Below are 18,382 nucleotides of genomic sequence, written 5' to 3' on the forward strand. Positions count from 1 at the left end.
TTGAGGTGGGCGCACCTCTCCACACACCAGGGACGTTGCCAGGGGCCTGGCATCAGCTACCAACCTGGTAGGGATAAATCACACTCGTGTAGGAAGCAGACTCTTTAAAAACTGAGCAGCTTCTCCCCAGGTCAGCCCCTCACCCCCGAGATTCTCAGCGTGTCTGGAGTCTGTCACTGCCCCCGGCTTCTGCCCACTGCTCTTGTGGGTATGGGTTACGTATGCTCTGTGTCCTGCGGGACTGTGCAGGTAAGGGACATGAGCAGAGCTGTACCTGAGCATGAGCTGTGTATTCCCCTCTCCTCTGACCCTTTTTTCTGTGAGTGAGAAGGATGAACTCTTGGCTTTGGTCCCCAGCAGCAAGGGCTCTCCTATGGCGGGCTGCTGGCAGTACAGAGCTGCGGGAGCAGAGAGGTTTCAGAGGCACAATGCTGAGAACTCCCTTGCCTGGGCAACAGGGCTTCAAGGGAGGCTGCAGGACTTTGGCTGCAGCAGGGGTGTGTGTCAGCCAAGGAGACGTCTTTCTTTCTGGTTACACCACAGTCAGCACAAAGTTCACTTAGAAGTTGTTCACCAGCCTGTTTCTCCAAACCTTCTATATAGACACATGTACATAAAGGCGTGTGTCTGTGTACACACACCCATGTATACATACACAGCTCCTTGCAGCAACGGTGGAGGAGGAGGGAGCAGAACAGCCGCTCTGCCGCCTGCACGCACAAGTCCGGCCCTGGTGGTGGAGGTGGTTCTGCCACTGCAGCCGTGCCTGGGAGCATTAGAAGTCTGCTGCCATCTCCCTGCAGTCGTTCATTTCAATGTTGGTGTAATTTGGGGGACGTCTGAAAAGCAATGGACAAAGTAAAAGGCAAAATGAGTTGCTCTGCTCTTTTGCAGAAGGCAGTGAGTGACAATCCCATCTCCCCTCCTGTGTCTGGGTGCCAGGATCTCACCCAGTGATACTAAAGCTGCGTCTCAGCTTTGCACTTAAAATAAAAAGGCTGGATGACCAGCTTTCAGCAGGCACAGAGTTTACTAAAGTGTCTTCTAGCATTTTGGGGAAAAACAGGGCAGAACACCTACCAACATCTGGCACATGTAGGTCAACTTTAAACCACACTGTTTTCTGAGAGATTCCTTAAGCCTGACTTAAAGTATTTTTTACATTCCTTTATAAAATACAGAGTTTTTTCTATTCTCCAAATGTGTTTTAAGAACTTTCCAAACTTCCGACACCTGCACAGCAGCATCCTAGCCAACAATAAAAGAAGATCACAGAATATTCACCACAATAAATCGCCTAAGCTGGCTAAATAACACACTCACTAACACTGGTTTTGACCACTCAAGTGTTAAGCAGCTGTTTACCTGCTAATAACACCAGGGCCACCAAGTAATTGTTTAAAATGGTGCCGTGCTATACTATGGAAGCTGTTTCCTCTCCAGGTTATCCTAAACCACCCGTAACTTCCCGGTCTGCTCAAAGGAGCAGCTCTTTGCCTCACTGCCCCTTGTACACAAGCCTTCAGCAATTTGCTCTCCCCCACAACATATTGTAAGCGAGGCCGATGGGCTTCACGCCGTGCTCAGTGACACACCTGGTGCCACCCACGGCTTTATCAATTATTTCCTTAACCTTAATGACCATTTCTTACCTTTTGATGAGGTGCAACGCCAGGCCAACCAGCAAGAGCACGAGCAGCAGAGCTCCCACGACCAACAGGGCGATCTCCCAGCTGCGCGGAAAGGCTGAGGGTGTGAAGGTAGATGGGGCATTGCAGTCAGGACCCTGCCCAGCCGGCTCCAGCCCCCCCACGTCCCCCCTCACCTCCCTGCAAACACTCCGCAGTGCTCCTGCTCCAGCCTTGGCCAGCTTCGAGCAGCTGGCTTTAGGACTTCTGCTCTGCGCCCAGCAGCACAGGGCTGCCCCAGCCTTGCCAGGGGACATGGCAGCTGAACTTCCAGGGACATGGACATGGCAGGGTGACTACCCCATTGCCCCTTGCACCAGGGGAAGCCAGCCATCGTTACGTTTCTTCTAACAACCCCTCAGTTTCACAAGACAGCTCTGTGTAAGCAGTAGCACCAGATGTCTGAGCCCAGCCTCAGCCCCGCTGGTGGCGCTGGGTGGAGGTCCCCGTGCACAGCTCTGCTCCCAACTCACAACTGCTCTGTGATGACACTGGTGTGCTTCTGGGGGCGATGCACTCAGGGCTGGTTTTCAGCACTCTTCCATCCACGGAGAAGGGGTGGGGGCTGGCCAGGAGGCCCCGGCGCCAGCTCTCAATGGACTGCTGCTGCATCGGCAGCCGAGCACGCACCCGGCCCGAGACCTTCACCACGGAGTTCACACACGTCAGGTTCAGCCCTGTGGAGAAGCACCAGGGCACCTTGAACAGGGGGGAGCCCTTCTGCTGCAGAAGGGACTGCCTCCTGAAGATGAGACCTCCTGGCCCCTCCAGCAGGGCAGGGACACAACTCTCCCTGCCTGGCGCCAGCAGTGTGGGCAAGGGGGGGCACTGCAAACCAGGCGAATGGAGCAGGGCGCTGACCTTGCAGGTAGAGCTCAGAGACGCCACAGGAGCACTCCTCCTCCAGGGAGATCATCAAGACCCTTCTAAAGCTTTCAAGTGTCCTTCTGTGGTGCACGGTCCAGGCAGAGCAGTCTAAGGGACGAGGAGAAGTGGAGAAGCAATTGCCTGGATGCAGCTTAGGCCTGCTGATTGCCTCCCAACTGCGCTCCACACACCAAAACTGCAAGCAAGGCTGCCTGCTTGGGATAGTGGTGTGCTTTCCATCGCATCAACACACCAGGGAAGGAAGCAGGGTCCCCATCCTGGGGGGTATGGGGGTGTGGGGGACGCCCTGAGGGGTATGGGGGGCGGGGGTGCATGCAGCCCTGCTTACTGGGTGTCAGGAAGCACAAGTCCAGACCCACGGCAAAGGCATCCTGTGGACAGCTGTTCTGCACACCAGGGGTAGGCTCTGAGATGGCAAATTGTAGCTCTGCGCTGGCATCACCGGAGGGGCAGCGACTCAGGGACACGGGCCTGTCCCCCAGAAAAGTAATCTGAGCTCAGCAGTGCCTCTCACACCTCTCTTCAAGGCTTCATCCACAAATCCCACCCCATGCCCCCATGCCCGACACTGCTGGGGATGACGAACAGTTTGCTGGAGGTGACATCAGCCTTTGCAGGGCTGTCACAGAGACAGGTCCAGCTGACCCCATCAGACCTGAGCTTGGCCACAGCAAACCCATTTGATGTGACTGGTTTCTGGTGAAGGTATTTCAGTGCATGCTTAAGCTAACCAGAAGCCGGAGATCTCTATTTCCTGGGAAAATAGGACCCATACGGTTGTGGCTCTGTGCATGTGTGCTCACAGGGGCAGGCTGCAAACTTAGAGCCTCCGTCAATCAGGTGGGACAGCGAGGCAGAGGACATGAGGATGACAGATTTAACTAAAAGAGGTGACCTCGTGGACAGGAGAAACTCTGCTAGCACTCCCACCAAGAGAAAGGCTCAATCCCATTTGTTGTTAAGCAAAGGCCATGTTGGAGTGAAAGGGATGCCAGGTTTTGTTTTGTTCTGCTCACTGGGATTTAAAAATAAATAAAGAAATAGAAGGAAAAGTTTGGCAAAGAAGTGTATGCAGTTGCTATTTGTAAAGGCTGCACTCCTTCATGCAATGCCATTTACATCCCCTGGGAGAAGCAAGTTACGCGAGCAGTGCAATAACAAAGTTCAGTTCCCCACACCAAAGCAGAGGAAGCATTTTCCATTGTGATGTGCTCCCCACCTCTCCGTTTTCCCTCACAAGGCTGGCGAATACACCCAGTCACACAGGACAAGGCAGCAAGCTCAGTGATGTGCTAACTGAGGCTCTGAGCACCAAGAACCCGGAGATGTTTTCCAGAGAAGTGACCTCACCTGTCATCCTTGCAGGGCACAGCGTACAATGGGCCGAGGACATCCAAGTGTCCTCCCACCATGCTTGGCCCACATGTATACACCAGGGCATCCACCAGGTTCTCTGACGTTGCCTTCATGCCACTAGGAATCACGCTGGTGCTGTACAGAGCAATAGCGCTGGAGCCTTCGCTAGCAGCAATGTCCTCAAACATCAGTTTTGTTCCATCTGGAAATGCCAGGAGAATACACAGGGTGAACATCTAGACAGGTTTAGGCAGAGCCTTGAGCCTGACAGGGGAAGCTGGTGAAAAGGAGTGCATTTCAGCAGAGAGCTCCAAGGGTAGAAACGTGAGACAAAATAGTGATGGTGAGCGGGGCAAAGCACAGCTGCAGAGAAGGGACTGCTTGCTGTGAAGGCCTATTTCTGAAAAGCCCAAGGTTCCTCTGAGACGTAGAGCTCTCTGCATGCAGGCCAGCCAGAGTTTAAGGTGAACAAAACACACACAGACAACAAAAAAACAAACAAAGCCACCACCAACAACAAAAAACAAGACAGATGTGCCAAGGCAATGCTGTGGCAGGGCCAGGGGGAGATAGCAGCAGCAGAGGGTGTGGGCTCAACCAGCCCCAGCGGCCCTGCTTCCCCCAAGGCCCCCAGTCCCAGCACCCAGTCCTCCCACCTTCCCCGCTTGGCAGAGCCCCAGTGGAGGAACAAACACTGGAAAACACATAATAGAATGGCCGAGGGAGAAAAGACAGAAGTAACAGACCATCAGAGGATGAGCGGAGATTCCCCACACTCCCCCGTCTCACCATTCCTGCCGCCCAGCAGCAGCAGGCCTGAGGCGCCGAGGTTGCCACCCAGCGGGATGCTGCCATGAGCGGCACCCTCCTGGCTGGTGAAGATGACCAGGCTGAGGCCATCTAGGCTGGTCCCCGGCAGCCCCTGCAGCTCCACAAAGCCGCTGGCCCCGCCACCTGCCAGCCCCAGCTCGCTGATGCGGACAGCAGGCAGCGATGGCACGTGGGGGCCGCCGCAGGAGTTTTCTCCGAGCGGTGTCACTGCCGTCACCTATGGGGAGACACAAAGCTGCTGCCATGGCCACTGATCCCACTGCTCACATCCCTACTGCCTGTACATATCCCCCACAGGGGCATGGTAAGGCCTGACAGGGACACGGCGGTTCTGCCTCCCCCCAGCTGCGCCAGGGGTCCCATCCCTGCCAGCACCACGTGGGGTCCGCTCGCACTGCAAACATCCCTTTGAACATGACCATAGGGCCCACTCAGCACCTCCCTGCTGCCAGCAGACCTCTTCTGCTTCTTTCATTGCCTTGTTTTTTGACCCAAGCATTCTGTGCCGGCCTGACCCCAGAGGACATCAGCAGGGGAACATCAAAGCCTGCCCGTACCCAGCTTTGTACAGAAGTGTACATACTCTGCCAGCGTTCCCTCAGGGGAACTATCTGAAGCTAGACACTTAGAAACAGGAAGAACAGTCAGGACAAATTAATGCAAATCAATCACAGCAGTGGTCGAGGCAGGTCCTTCACACGCTGGCCCACGGGAAGCTGAGTTTCAGGGATGTGAAGTGCTGTGCTACCGTGTCACCAGAACGCCTCGCTTTCCCGAATCAAGGCCATACCGAAACACAACTATCTCTTTTCCAGTGGCTATAGCTGGAGTACAGACATCTGCCACCAACCCACCTGGAAGCTGCTCTGGAGTCTTGCACTCAGACTGTGGCAGCGGCTCAAAGACTCATCCTCAGTGCTGTGAGAATCATTTTCGTAAAGGATGCTCTGCCCCGGTACCAGCACTTGGAGCAGCTTCTCTGCCTTCTCATCCGCTCGGGATGTGTACACCAGAGCATCCACCAGCCCCTCAGCGGTCACAGCCATGTTCACCGTGTAGAGGGTGCTGTTGCTGTAGTAAAGAGCCACGGCGTCGGCCCCGTTCTGTATGGTGTTGGGGGGCAGCCTGACCATGGGTGCTGGGCGCATGGTGCTGCTTCCCACCAGGAAGTAACCCAGCTCGTCCGTGTGGTGTCCGGATAGGTCCAACACCCGGTAGGCCCGGCTGTTTTTGCCATTGTAGAGGACCAACCAGTATCTCTGGAGGTCAAAGTATGTCCGTCCAGTGTAGAAGAGCTCTATGTACTCTGCGTCCTCTCCTCCCCCTGGGTTGTCTGGGTTCACCTCGTTGATGAGCAGCTCACCCACTTGTCTAGAGGGCTCTCGAGTCCCCTCTGGAACCTGTGATGGGACACCTTGGAAAGCAGAAATGTCATGAACGTGGGCCTAAGCACAGCACCCTGGGCAAAGAACAGCTTTGCACTCTATTTTGCTGGGGTGTGACCAAATTGAGCAGAAGACTGGGGATGCCGGCCCAGCATCCCAACACACACATTCCTCCTCTTGCAACAATGCGCAGAGATCCCCATGGGCCTCTGCAGCACCCACAGGGAGCCAGGCTGTGCCATGCCTTCCGTGAGCCTGGTGCCCTGCTGGTGATGGGAGCTGCCTCTCACACGCAGCTTGTAGTGGTGTCCCTGCACCCAGAGGAAACACAGGAGAGTAAAGAAACTCCCTCTGTGGCTCCTCGCAGCTTGTCTGCATACGGACACCAGTAAAATAAAGGAGCTGAATATCGTTTTGACCATAAACCCCCTTTTTTATTATTATTTTTTTTAATTTGTGTGCTCCAGACCCCTTACAAATGTCCTGGCAATACTCTGCCTAATAACTCTAACAACAGTTTGCTTTTATTTTAGATCACAGAATCACAGAATGGCTGGGGTTGGAAGGGACCTTAAAGATCACCTAACTCCAACCCCCCTGCCATGGGCAGGGATGCCACCCTGATCAGGTTGGCCTGGCCTCGAACACCTCCAGGGATGGGGCACCCACAGCTTCTCTTGACAACCTGTTCAGTGCCTCACTATCCTTACAGTGGAGAACTTCCTCCTAATGTTTAGTCTAAATCTGTCCTCTGTTACTTTTAAGAGCATTCCCCCTTGTCCTATCATTATCTACCCAGTTAAAGAATCCTTCTCCATCCTTTATATAAGCCCCCTTTAAGTACTGAAAGGCCGCAGTGAGGTCTACCCAGAGCCTTCTCTTCTCCAGGCTGAACATGCCCAGCTCTCTCAGCCTTTCTCCATAGGAGAGGTGCTCCAGCCCTCTGATCATCTTTGTAGCCCTCTTCTGGACTCACTCTAACAGCCCCACATCCTTCTTTTGCTGGGGGCCCCAGACCTGGATGCAGGACCCCAAGTGGGGCCTCACAAGGGCAGAGCAGAGGGGCACAGTCACCTCCCTCGACCTGCTGCCCACCCCTCTGTTGATGCAGCCTAGGACACAGTTCTCCTTCTGGGCTGCAATCGCGCACTGCTGGCTCATGTCAAGCTTTTCGTCCACCAGAATCCCTAAGTCTCTCTCCACAGGGCTGCTCTCAGTGAGTTCTTCTCCCAGTCTGCACTCACGTCTGGGATGGCCCCCACCCAGGTGCAGCACCTTGCACTTGGACTTGTTGAACCTAATGTGGTTCACATGGGCCCACTTCTCCAGCCTGTCAGGTCCCTTTGGATGCCATCCCTTCCTTCTGGTGTATCAGCTGCACCACTCAGCTTGGTGTCATCTGCAAACTTGCTGAGGGTGTGCTCGATACCCTCGTCCATGTCACTTAATATGACAATGAGCAACACGTAGTAGCTGGATGAGATAGAATTGGAGGGGATCTTTGTCAGATAGGGAAATGCAGGGAGGCACACCTCCCTGCTCTGGGCAGCTACATCCACACGCCCACCCTCAAACACGGTGTCCCTCAACATACATGAATGATGACTGGTACCTGGAGGTAAGTCTGGCACGTTAATATCCTTGAAGCAGGAGCTTTCTGCTGTGATATTCCTTCTGTCAAAACTCACAACCCTGGGGCTCTCCAGGAAGGTGTTGAAGGCTAGCAGCAGGCTGCTCAGCTGGTCTTCTGACTTTGCAGTGAGCAGGGTGGTGAACACAAGCCCCAGGTCCTGGCAGGCCACCTCTGAATCTGCAGAGGCAAGCAGAGAACTGCCTCAGTGCCATCACCCCTCCGAAGACGCACTTTCTCCTGGAAGGGACACAGAGCTCACCAACTCCTGTCTCCCTCCTGGTCAGACTGACGCAGGGGAAGGGTTTGGTTGTGCAGCTTGTGCTGTCAGTGCAATGCTGTGAGCCCTGCAGATCGTCTGCCCATGCCTGGGACCAGGTCACGCAGCCCACCCAGGTACATCTTCACCCTTTCAGAAGCCTTGCAGCCCCAACAGCAAACGGAACAATCACTTTGGGGCATCTAAACATCTTGAGCTGAACATATTATCTCTGACAATGCATGCTATAAAGTCATGGCTCTTCTCTGCATGTATCTGCATGTGCTCATCACACTTGCATACTAATCTAGCAGGGACATCAGAAAAACAACACAGACCAGTAAGTCCACTTGCATTTCTGCCAAAACTTGGTTTAATTCATATGGATCACAAAGCCAGCTAGGCAACAAACTCAGTTGAGACATCAGCCCTGTTGCCACATCTGTCTGACAGCAAATGCTCAAGGACAAAATAACTGGTGGTCTGCAAATGAGCACTGATGTGCGCTGGCTGGCAGAGCTGCAGATGGGAGCACACTGCAGAACAGCACCATGCTAAGCCTAACACGCAATGCTTTCATGATCAGCACCAAGTCTAGCACCCAGATTAGCTGGGATCCAAGCCAGGAGGATGCGATTCAGTAGGGAACCGAGGGCTGAAAATCAGGAGTGGATGGGCATTAGCCCCTGGCAGTCCCTGGGCTGCCCCACTCCTGACCACCTCACCTTTGAAGTAGGCAGGAGAAACTCCACAGCTGCAGGATCGGTCAAAGGCCTGGACGAGAGTCATCAGGATTTCTTCTGACTTTGAGAGCCACTCCTGGCAATCTAGGAAACAAAAAGCCTACTGTTACCTAGCCACTCCAACCTCATTCACAGTTCCAGCTCATTCTGGGATGGTGCAACTCAGCTCCTGCTCATCACTCCAAGGGCCCAAATGGCTCCACTGCACCCAGAGCAGTTGGGTACAAGAATGAAGACTGGGGAAGTTCAGCCCAGACTATGTGGCCACGAAGAACAATACTGCTGAGAAAAGTCAGATGCCCTGGCTGTATTTCCTTTGGTGTATCTGCATGTACCCCAGCATAACCCTAGGGGATGTCCTGACAGCTCTGGCTTTGAGCACATGCTCTTGTCCTTAGGAGTTCCACCTAGAGGAGAAGAGGCGTCTAATACCCACCTGCTACAAGAAGGCAGAAGGAGACCATCTGGCTGAAGCGTTTGCTGGGGCAATCATTGAACTTGCCAGGAGTAGGCCTGCTGAGGACATAGGACAAGGAGTCCCGGGTCACAGAGCAGCAGTTGCACCGGCTCATGGACACATTTCCCAGCTGGTGCCTGAAAGAAACAGACATGTACGTGAGAGAAAACACAACCTGCCAGCCAGAGACCTGAGTGCTTTTCACCCTCCACTCACATCTGCCTGCACCATAGGGTGAAACCAGGCACTTAAAGTATTCTCCCTTCACAGGGTCTGGAGAGACATCCCATCCTCATCAGTACCTCCTTATCCAAAAAAAGAGCCCAAGAGCAAAATCACAGATGAGAGCTTGCCCAAATCATTTTTACTTACTGCTTGGTCCTACACACGCAACTTCATGTGAGCGGCACCTCACTGCCTCTGCTCCTCAACCCGCTTCACTGCCCTTCACCCACTGTCCTCTCTTTCTCTAGTTAGCAGAATATGCCTCAAATATAAAGGAAACAGTCCTCGTGTCTCGCAAAAGTCTGAGGTTAGTAATGTTCCCTTTAACCTTCACTGGGGAAAAATCTATGCTCTTCAAAAACCAGAAAAAAATAAAGTGGCTCAACTAAAATGAAGAGTAACCCAGCTTCCAGCCTTGGTCTGGGTGAAGCAGAGCAGGGATTTCCACCTGTGTCAGGTGAGCATCATCACTACCAGAGATACCAAAGTCCCTCCCTCATCCTCATTTTGACCTGAAATTCCATGCTAAATCTAAGGAAAACCTTTTCTTTTTGAAAGTGGTATTGAAAAATCTATGATATTCACCAGTAGTGTTTTATAAATAATAAATTAATAAAAAATAAAATAATAAACAGTATTGATTTGGTCATAAGATTTCTCCCCAGATACTTTATTCTGCAGTGCCAGGTCTGCTGAGAGGGGGATGCCTCCCCACTTTGACTGGACTGGACTTGGCAGGAGGACAGGACCGGTCTGGAGGTGGCACCCATCTTCCAGCCCTGCCTTGACAAGGGCCTGGGTGGGGATGCCTGGAACCTGCTGCCCCAGGCGGGACGGGATGAGACCCGAGATGCCACCAGCACTCACTGCACAAGGGCTCTGCTTGCAGTGAGCCACTTTGTCTCAGAGAAGTCAAGAGCCACCTGGGGACGTATGCGCCCGCCACCCCCGACCTCCCCACGGCAGCCTCGATCTCCTCGCAGCTTGCGCTGCTCTCCGGAGGGCTGGGGACACGGGGCAAGGCGGACCCTAGCAGGAAGGACCACTGCAGCAGCAAACCCTCCTCCCCACCCATCTCACCGTGTGCTCTCTAGGGCAGGTCTGCCCAGCGTCAGGGTCTCCAGCAGCTCGGGGCTCACCCCCTCGGTGTTCGTGTACACGAAGGCATCCAGCAGGCCAGCCGTCGGCAGCACCTTCCCCAGGGCAAAGCTGCTGATGTTACCTCTGTAGAGGGCAACGGCGTTGGGGCCATCCCTGAGCACAGGGTGAGTAGAGTTCTCCGGGAACGGCAAGTCCACTGCACACCACCGAGGAAAGGAACAATGACGCCAGGTAAGCCGTAAGTGAGCGACACCCCATAAAGCAGACGTGAGGGATGCTCCATGAGCCACACACAAGCAATTCCTCTGAAGCAGGAAAACAGCATCACTTCAGCTGCAGTAACTCAGTAAATGTCTGGGGTGGGCTGGTCAGTGCAGGTTGGGCACCCACAGCCTCCTCTTTCTGCTCGCTAACATTTCCCACATCCTTACAGCCTGAATTTCCCCGTTGGTGGCCAGATTCGTGGTCTGGAGTAGGAAATGTGAGCAGCACCCATTCTGCTGCTCTGGCGCAGAACAGAAAAGCTGGTCCATGCATAAGAAGGGGAATGGGAAAACAAGTACAGATGTGACGTTGTTTACAGAAGTTTTTTAATTCCAAAAGACATCTGCAAGATGAACTAAGCACTAAGGTAGCAATTACTCTGATAGTACACAAAAATATTTAAAAAAATATAGTGTTTCACTAATTGTCCTTGTTTTGTTTTTACAAACACACACTCACATATATATACACAAACTTATTCAGCAAGGGTCCAGGATACCAGCAGACAGCATTAAAGCTGAAATTTGGAGGAGTTTCCCAATTTCCTTCCTTGTACGTACTGTTCCCTATTTCCCCAGCTATTTCCCTAGCACACAGCGGGAGTTGCTGAGCACAGTAAGCAGCAGCATTTCTGCTCTCCTTGTCAACACTGCTGACATTTCCATTTCCATGCTTCCCCTTGCACTGAGAGCTCAGGGCAGAGAGGCAAGGACGAGCGGTCACTCCCCCATGCCCCTGTCTAGAAATGTCCTGCTCAGCCCACAGCTGGCTGTGCCCTTGCATCCCTTGGAGCCCCCCAAGCCTACCAGCTGCTGGCAGCCCCCAGGGAGAAGCAAAGCAGCTTTTCTGGTGGGAAAAGTAGAGCCCACACAGAGAACGGGCTCTTTTGTTCGGGATTATTTGGGGCTAAGCCCGTTGGTGCGAAACGCGATGGAGAGCTGCCACAGAGACAATAAACCTCAGTGCAGAACACTTCAGCTTCCCCCATCGTCTGAGCTTTGCTCGACTTTGTCGAGCATCCTGTCTGCTGACTGCGAAACAACAGTTCTGGGTACTTCATGAATTACAGATGGGAACCGGGTTTGTGAGCGATGAACACACAGCCTGACTCAGGAATCATGAGTCAGGGAATTGCACAAGACAGCTGCAGAGTCAGTGTCTCCAGCTGGCAACATCTTCCCCTGAAGTGCCCAAAATAATGAGACGTTTCCTCCTCCTCTGGTGGCCTAGAAGTTCTAGGAGGAAGCAGCAAGGGCAGCACAGCCCAGACAGGTCAGGGCACACCGAGAGAACAGCCCTCCTGCTTTTCTGGGGGAGCCCGTGTCTGCTGGGAGCAGCCCGAAGGCACGGGCGGGGAAGGGGACGTGGCATGGCCAGGCTGGCAAGCAGCAGGATGGTGTCCCCTGGCACAAGCCAGGTCCCTCCTGGCACCTTCTGTCTGTGTTGGTGTAGCACAGCACGTCCCCAGGCAGTGCCTGCAGACAGCAGGATGGGTCAGAACAGAAGTTCACTTCCCACCGACCCTAACCATACCCAGGTATCTGGGGAAGATGACGACGAACACACATGATACTTCCCCTGAATGTTGTCTAACTCTACCTCAGAAACCTTCTCAGATGGATGCAGCTGTGTGTGTTCAGCAAATCTATAGGACTGACTCTCCCGTGAACCTTCCTGGTTTCCCCTTAAGCACTTGGGAACTTCCATCTTTCACAAGGTTCCTCGCCTGAACAGCTCTGCCTGTTGTGAAGCACATTGCCTCCACCCACTTGTCCCGAAACCACAACCTTCTAGCTTCTTCTGATGCCCTTTAGTTCTTGTACCACATGGGAGAGCAATCAATCAACCCCTGCCCATCTTCTTCAGGCTGCTCCCGTTTCTAAAACCTCTGCCATGGCACTCCTAAGCGTTCCCTTTTCTGGGCTGAAGAGTGCTAGCATACTTAGCTGCTTCTTCTGTGGAAACATTTCCAGAGCACTGACCATCCTTGACCTTCTCTGAATTTCTGCAGTCCTAACATATCCTTATGAGATTAAGACATTGTACCACACAAGACAAGATGCAAGCAAATAATGAATTTATACAGTGTCATAAGACTTCCATTTTTCTCCTCTTAATTCTTCTCTTAATAATTTCTAATATTTTATTTGCTTTATGCAATTCTTTTTCAATTTGCAGTATTAGCTCTTTTATCTGCTACTGAGTGCTGAGCTCATGTTTTCACCCATCTATCAGAATGCCAAACCACAATAAAAAGAGACAGTATCCTCCAGCCCCAAACTTGGCCGATGGCTCCCTCAATGCTGAGATAGCCATGAAAGTGCAGTGCTTACCTGGGGCTTTGCTTTGTGCTGGACCAAGCAGAAGAAGCCCATCCGATGAGGTTTTGCCATAAACGTCCATGCTGAAATAAATGTCTTTGGTCTGACCATCAATCAGCACCAGAACGATGTCTCTCAGCATGGTGGAATGGGGACCCTGAAGCTCTATGAACTCAAAATCTTCGGAAGAAGAGGCAGCATGGACCTCGCTGATCAGGACAGCAGACGCATTCAGCTGAGAAGTCAGGATGCAGTGGTTGTCTGTGCCTGGGGTAGGCACGGCCACCTGGAAGATCCACTGAGAATCTGCCCCGCGGCACCTTTCTATTGACTCATCCATGCTCCTGAAGGTGGAGTCCTCCAGAAAAGCATCTCTGCCAGGAGTCAGTACACTGACCAGAGTGTCAGCTCTGTCCATCTTCCTAGTCTTATGGACCAAGGCATCTACCAGTCCACTACTTGTGACGTTCATGCCTTCCTTGTAGTTCCCTTTCCCATAGTACAGAGCGATTGCATCGGGGCCGTTCTGGATAGTGTTCTTAGGAATCAGTATTGCCGGGTTCACAGAAGGGGACCCGATGAGAAAGAACCCTTGGCCGTTAGTAACCTTGCCCTGAAGGTTCAAAACTTTGTAAGCTCGGTTTCCATTGCCATTGTAGAAAACCAGATAGTAGCCATCCAAACGGGCCGTTCGGCCACTGGTGTGATAGAGCTCCACAAACTCAGAAGTGTCCACTCCTGGAGTGTCAGCATTGACTTCGTTAATCAAGAGGGTATGCTCTGTGTTCTGGTCCCTGGGGTTTTTTATGAGGTTCTGGGCAGCAACCTTGGGAAACCAGATGTACACAAGCACCATCAATCCAACCAGACAGACATCTCCCATGACGATAGCTGGGATTTCTGTTTCAGTTCCGATCTAGAGGAGCAAAGGCCTGTCCTGACAGCACAGAAAGAAACTGCTGCTGCTGGGCTGCTGCTGTAGGACAGCAAGACAAGGCCTCCGACCTGGCTGCTGGCTGGAAGAGGCGCTGGAAGAGGCACTTCTCTACGGAGCTCTGGTTTGCAAAGCACAGCAGCGGTCTTGCAAAAATCAGACTGGAAAAGGTATGGTTTGAACAAGGTTTTCCCAGCTCAGCTCCTTTAAGAGGAGAGGGAGGGGGAGAGAAAAAACAAACAAACAAAACAAAACAAAAAAACTAGTTAGGAAACACAGAAACACAACAGTGCAATTTAATGGCCTTAAAGCCCCAGTATGTGCGGACATCTCTAATTTTTCCTCCCCGTGTTTCTTCAGAGGTTTATCAAGATTCCTAACAGTGGTTGCAATGGAACAAAGCCAGCCATTTTCAGTGTTCAAAGTTCTGAGATTTGCATGAACACTTAACGTTGTGTGGTATCTGTATTAAGAGTTGTTTCTCTGAGTCTAATTTATTCCATGGGAATTAACACAAAGCAGCACTAAAGATGGCAGTAACCATCTTCTCCATGCAGCGGAGGACAGATGACCGTGGCAGAATCTTGTCACGTCCACTGCAGAGTAGCTCCACTGACCACCAAACCAATTCGGCCCTGCTGCAGCTCCGGCAGATGCAGCCAAGGGGTTGGGGGAACCACGCACGCATCAGCAACGCACCCCACGGGATCTGCAGCACCATTTCCCCATATGGATTTCTCGGTGAGAAAGCGCACAACTCAGTCATTCCTGAAGCCAGGTCTAAAGAATAAGCGGTGTGAAAATGACAAATAAAGATGCTTGTGGAAAAAACAAAAAAAAAAAAAAAAGGAAAATTTGTCCTCTCGCTTACAGAGGTTTCCACGAACACCCTCGTGCCACCACCTGAGGGGTTCAGGTAAACTCTGTGCAGCCTGTGTTAGTCCAGCCCCTGGCCAGCCAAGACTGGACATGCAGAGGTTTCTTCCGCATGCTGCGGGGCCGTACCCCCTTGGGGCTGATGGGTGAGGAGCGCACGTAACCCTCCAACTCCTTCGCATCGTGGCTGAGGCAAGGGGGTGACTGCTGTGCGGGTGGACGCCTGCAGTCCTTTTAGTTCAGTGCCAGCTGCAGTGGTAGCACAGCAGCACGGCTTTGGCTACTGACAGCAGCAGCCAGCAGGCCAGCCTGGCCCGGCTTGTCGCTACCACCAGGGCTGGCCGTGCTAACGGCGTGCTGAAAGCTGGCACCTGGGCCACGCTCAGGATAAATGGGAGAAAACCGCGATAAAAATGAAAAATGATAAGAATGAAGCTGATGTGAGCCAGAAAAGAAAGGACCCTGATGGAGAGGTGACGGTAAGCTGCTCTGCCCCAGAATGCCTCCCCCTTTTGCTGTGCTGGGCACCCCTCAGCCTCCCCTGCTCTGTGCCCTGTGCCTCCACGACGTGGGACCAGCCCCAGAGCTGCCCTCTCTCCTGGTAGGTGCTTGGTACCAAAAATATCTCTTTTCCCATCCAGGCACGGATCTTCTCCAAACTCACTGTTAACGTCCCCCTCCGGCAGCCTCTCGGTCCTGCCCAGCGCTGGGTCCGAAGCGAAAGAAACTTTACCGACTTCTGCAGCAGCCCATCCTTGCCGGTGCCCTATTTCCATGTTTCTGTCCCCATTTCAGTTACAGGACAGAGAAAGAAAGGGGAGCTCCCCTCTGGGGGTGAGATGCAAGGAAAGCCACAAGAAAGGAGAGAAAACAGCAGGAACGGAGGAACCCAGAGCCGGGCAAGCAGCGGGGCACGAGCGGCCACCTCCCGGCACGGCTCCGTGCTCCGGCTCAGCCCCGGCCCGCAGCCGCCCCGGGGACGGGGATGGGGACGGGGACCGGGGGACGGGGACCGGGGGACGGGGACTCACCGCCGCTCGCTGCCCCGGGACCCGCCGCCGCCGCCGCGCCCGTCGGGACCGCACCGGGGCGGGGCGGGGCGGGAGCGGTGCCGGGGGTGGGGGGGCCTCGGGTCCCGGCACGGCCTCGGCCCCCGCCGGGCACCGCCGAGCCGAGCCGTGCTGTGCCCACCCGGAACGTCAGCCGCGCGTGCCCCAGGTCGCTGGCAGCCCCTCACAAGGCTCCGTCCCCCAAATAAGCTCACGCATCCCAGAAGCTCCTTCCGTGGCTCTTCCCGGCCCTCCTCCTTCTGGATGGATGGATGGACGGACGGACAGACGGATGGATGTGCAGGCGTTGTGGACCTGCCTCCCCACCCGGATGAGCTCCCCAGCCAGCCCTGCCAGAGCACTGGTGTCCCTCCTCACACCGCTCCCAGCATGGGAACTGGCACCCGGAGGGCTTGGTGGCAGTGCTGGGTGGCCCTGCCCAGCCTGCTCTGGTGGCACAGGCAGAGCTTTCCCAGGGGGACCGGTCCTTGTGGCCCCCACAACCCACTGCACCCCAGTGCTGTGTCTCCACTGACGCTGCTTCCTGGCCGGGGGGGCATTATGCCGCCTCCTCACCTCCATGTGATGCTGGGACCCAACTCCCTGGCGAGGGGCAGGCCCGACCTAACTCCTCCTCCCCACCAGCTTTGAGGGCCTGCTTCCCCACACCTGCTCCTGAGGCTGCCCAGGCCCCTTCCATGGTTCTCCTCACTGGGGGAGGCCTGTGGGTACTGCCCTGCTGCTGTGGGTGCAGGGCTTGGTGGGGCGGGCAGGCTGCGGGGAGCAGGCTGTCCTGCTCACTGCTCAGCAACCAGCAGAGAAATCAGCTGCTCGTGCTGCAGGGCCAAATGTGGGCTTCTGTGACTCATCAGCCTGGTGTCTTCCTCCCTCTTGTAACTGGAAACCAGGGCTCCAGCAAGAGGGAAGCTCTGCCAGAAGGGCCGCCTCCGCCTGTGTCCTCAGTGGAGCTGCAGTTGTGGGAAGAGGCTGAGCCACAAGGGGCAGGGTGCTGCCCTGAGGGCTCCTTGGGGCGCAGGGCAGCCCCAGCACTGTGCCCGCACCAGCAGACGAGCCACAGAGCAAGCGTCCTGCAATTCTGCCGGACTGGCCGCGTCCCCAAAGCGGTGCTGGAGCAGTTCCCATCTGAGTGCCGAACAAACTTCGGAGCACATGGTGCTAATTACTGGGGCTTGGGGCTGAGCACTTTGCACAGCTGCTAAATGAGGGTGGTTGATCTGAGATAGAGCCTCACTGGCGTGATGTGCACTTGGTGAGGTCTGCGGCGTGGTGCTGTGCCCCAAGGCCCTGACTCTTCCCATCGCTGCTGGTCCAGGCTGTGTGGCTGCCCCCCTGCCGGGGTGGGGACCGGGCTGCAGCAGCAGGGTCCCACATCACGTGGCTGTGCACTGAGCTCCTGCACTGTGGGCCCCGCTCAGGTCTGGGAGTGGTTGGCACGTGGCTGGGGCACGTTACACACTGACGGGGAGCCAAGCTGAGCTCTCTGCTGGGAAAGCTGTCCCCGACCTGCCCGACATCTCCACTTTTGTACTGTAAGCCTGTATTCTCCCTGGCACATTTTGTTCAGTTTAACTATCAGAGTTTGGAGACGTTGTGTTTATGCAATCACTGAACCACAAAGGATGGTGGAGAGCTGTTTGGGAGGGGAAACACCCTCACCCGAGGGGCCCTGACTCATCTCTTTCTGGATAGGGATGTCACAATCCCAGTTGGGATCCTGGCCTCGCGTGCAGCGGGTCCCAGCCCACACCAAGTGCCCCCTGCCTCTGCCGAGTGCTTGGCGCAGGGCTCGCTTTGCCCAGTCTGAGCACTCAGAAAGTGCTTTCCTCCCTGCCAGGCCCCTCCCCACAGCCCCCAGCTGCGGGGAAGCAGAACAAGGGTGATTTGGGGACTGAACTGGTCTTCTGCTGGCTGCTCCGGGAAGCTGGGAGCCACAGGGCCCCAGGCGAGGGGCAGGGCCTGGGCCGTGCCTCCTGCTTGTGTCCCAGTCGTGGCTGATGCACTCGGGCACCGCTGCAGATGCCCAAATTCTCTTTGTGTCCACTCTGCCAGGATGAGGGCCGGCAGTTCTGGCTGGCCCTGGGCCATAGCACAAGGAGGGAAGCTTGGGCTCTCACTGCTTTCAGGGGTGTCCATATCTGCTGGCTGGGCACGGCCACGTCTCTGCTCTCCAGCGTACAGAGCACAGCGTCCAGCACTGCGCAGCTTTGCTGAGGCAGAGCTCCATGGGTTGAGTGTCTGCAGCCATGCAGAACTTTTACCCACCTCATTAGGAGAACGTGCTGTGATGTCAGAACGTATTTCCTACCCATATTCTGAATAAGCTCTGTTGGTTGGAGCTATTAAAGGCAGGAAAA

The 18,382-nt window shown here is 54.5% G+C and overlaps 1 protein-coding gene across 8 annotated transcripts; it reads right to left on the minus strand.

The window, feature by feature from the left end:
• Positions 1–559: 559 nt before the first annotated feature.
• Positions 560–17,796, minus strand: LOC308178422 (uncharacterized protein). 8 transcript variants are annotated; one of them, XM_080557020.1, is made up of 15 exons: positions 15,623–17,796; positions 14,782–14,862; positions 13,161–14,286; positions 10,543–10,759; positions 9,217–9,374; positions 8,763–8,864; positions 7,761–7,958; positions 5,618–6,177; positions 4,722–4,980; positions 3,927–4,134; positions 2,905–3,047; positions 2,550–2,663; positions 2,162–2,365; positions 1,653–1,746; positions 560–839 (listed from the first exon to the last, which is right to left on the minus strand). In XM_080557020.1, exons 3-15 carry the CDS (start codon positions 14,029–14,031, stop codon positions 776–778), a joined length of 3,192 nt encoding a protein of 1,063 aa, XP_080413146.1. In that variant the 5' UTR covers positions 14,032–14,286; positions 14,782–14,862; positions 15,623–17,796; the 3' UTR covers positions 560–775. The 8 variants fall into 8 exon arrangements, with proteins under 8 accessions (XP_080413146.1, XP_080413148.1, XP_080413144.1 ...); XM_080557022.1 differs by lacking the exon at positions 14,782–14,862 and having other exon boundaries at positions 16,223–17,796; XM_080557018.1 differs by lacking the exon at positions 14,782–14,862 and having other exon boundaries at positions 15,990–17,796.
• Positions 17,797–18,382: the final 586 nt, after the last annotated feature.

Source organism: Anser brachyrhynchus, assembly GCF_964034855.1.
Source record: "Anser brachyrhynchus genome assembly, chromosome: 15".
Lineage (NCBI taxonomy): Eukaryota > Metazoa > Chordata > Aves > Anseriformes > Anatidae > Anser > Anser brachyrhynchus.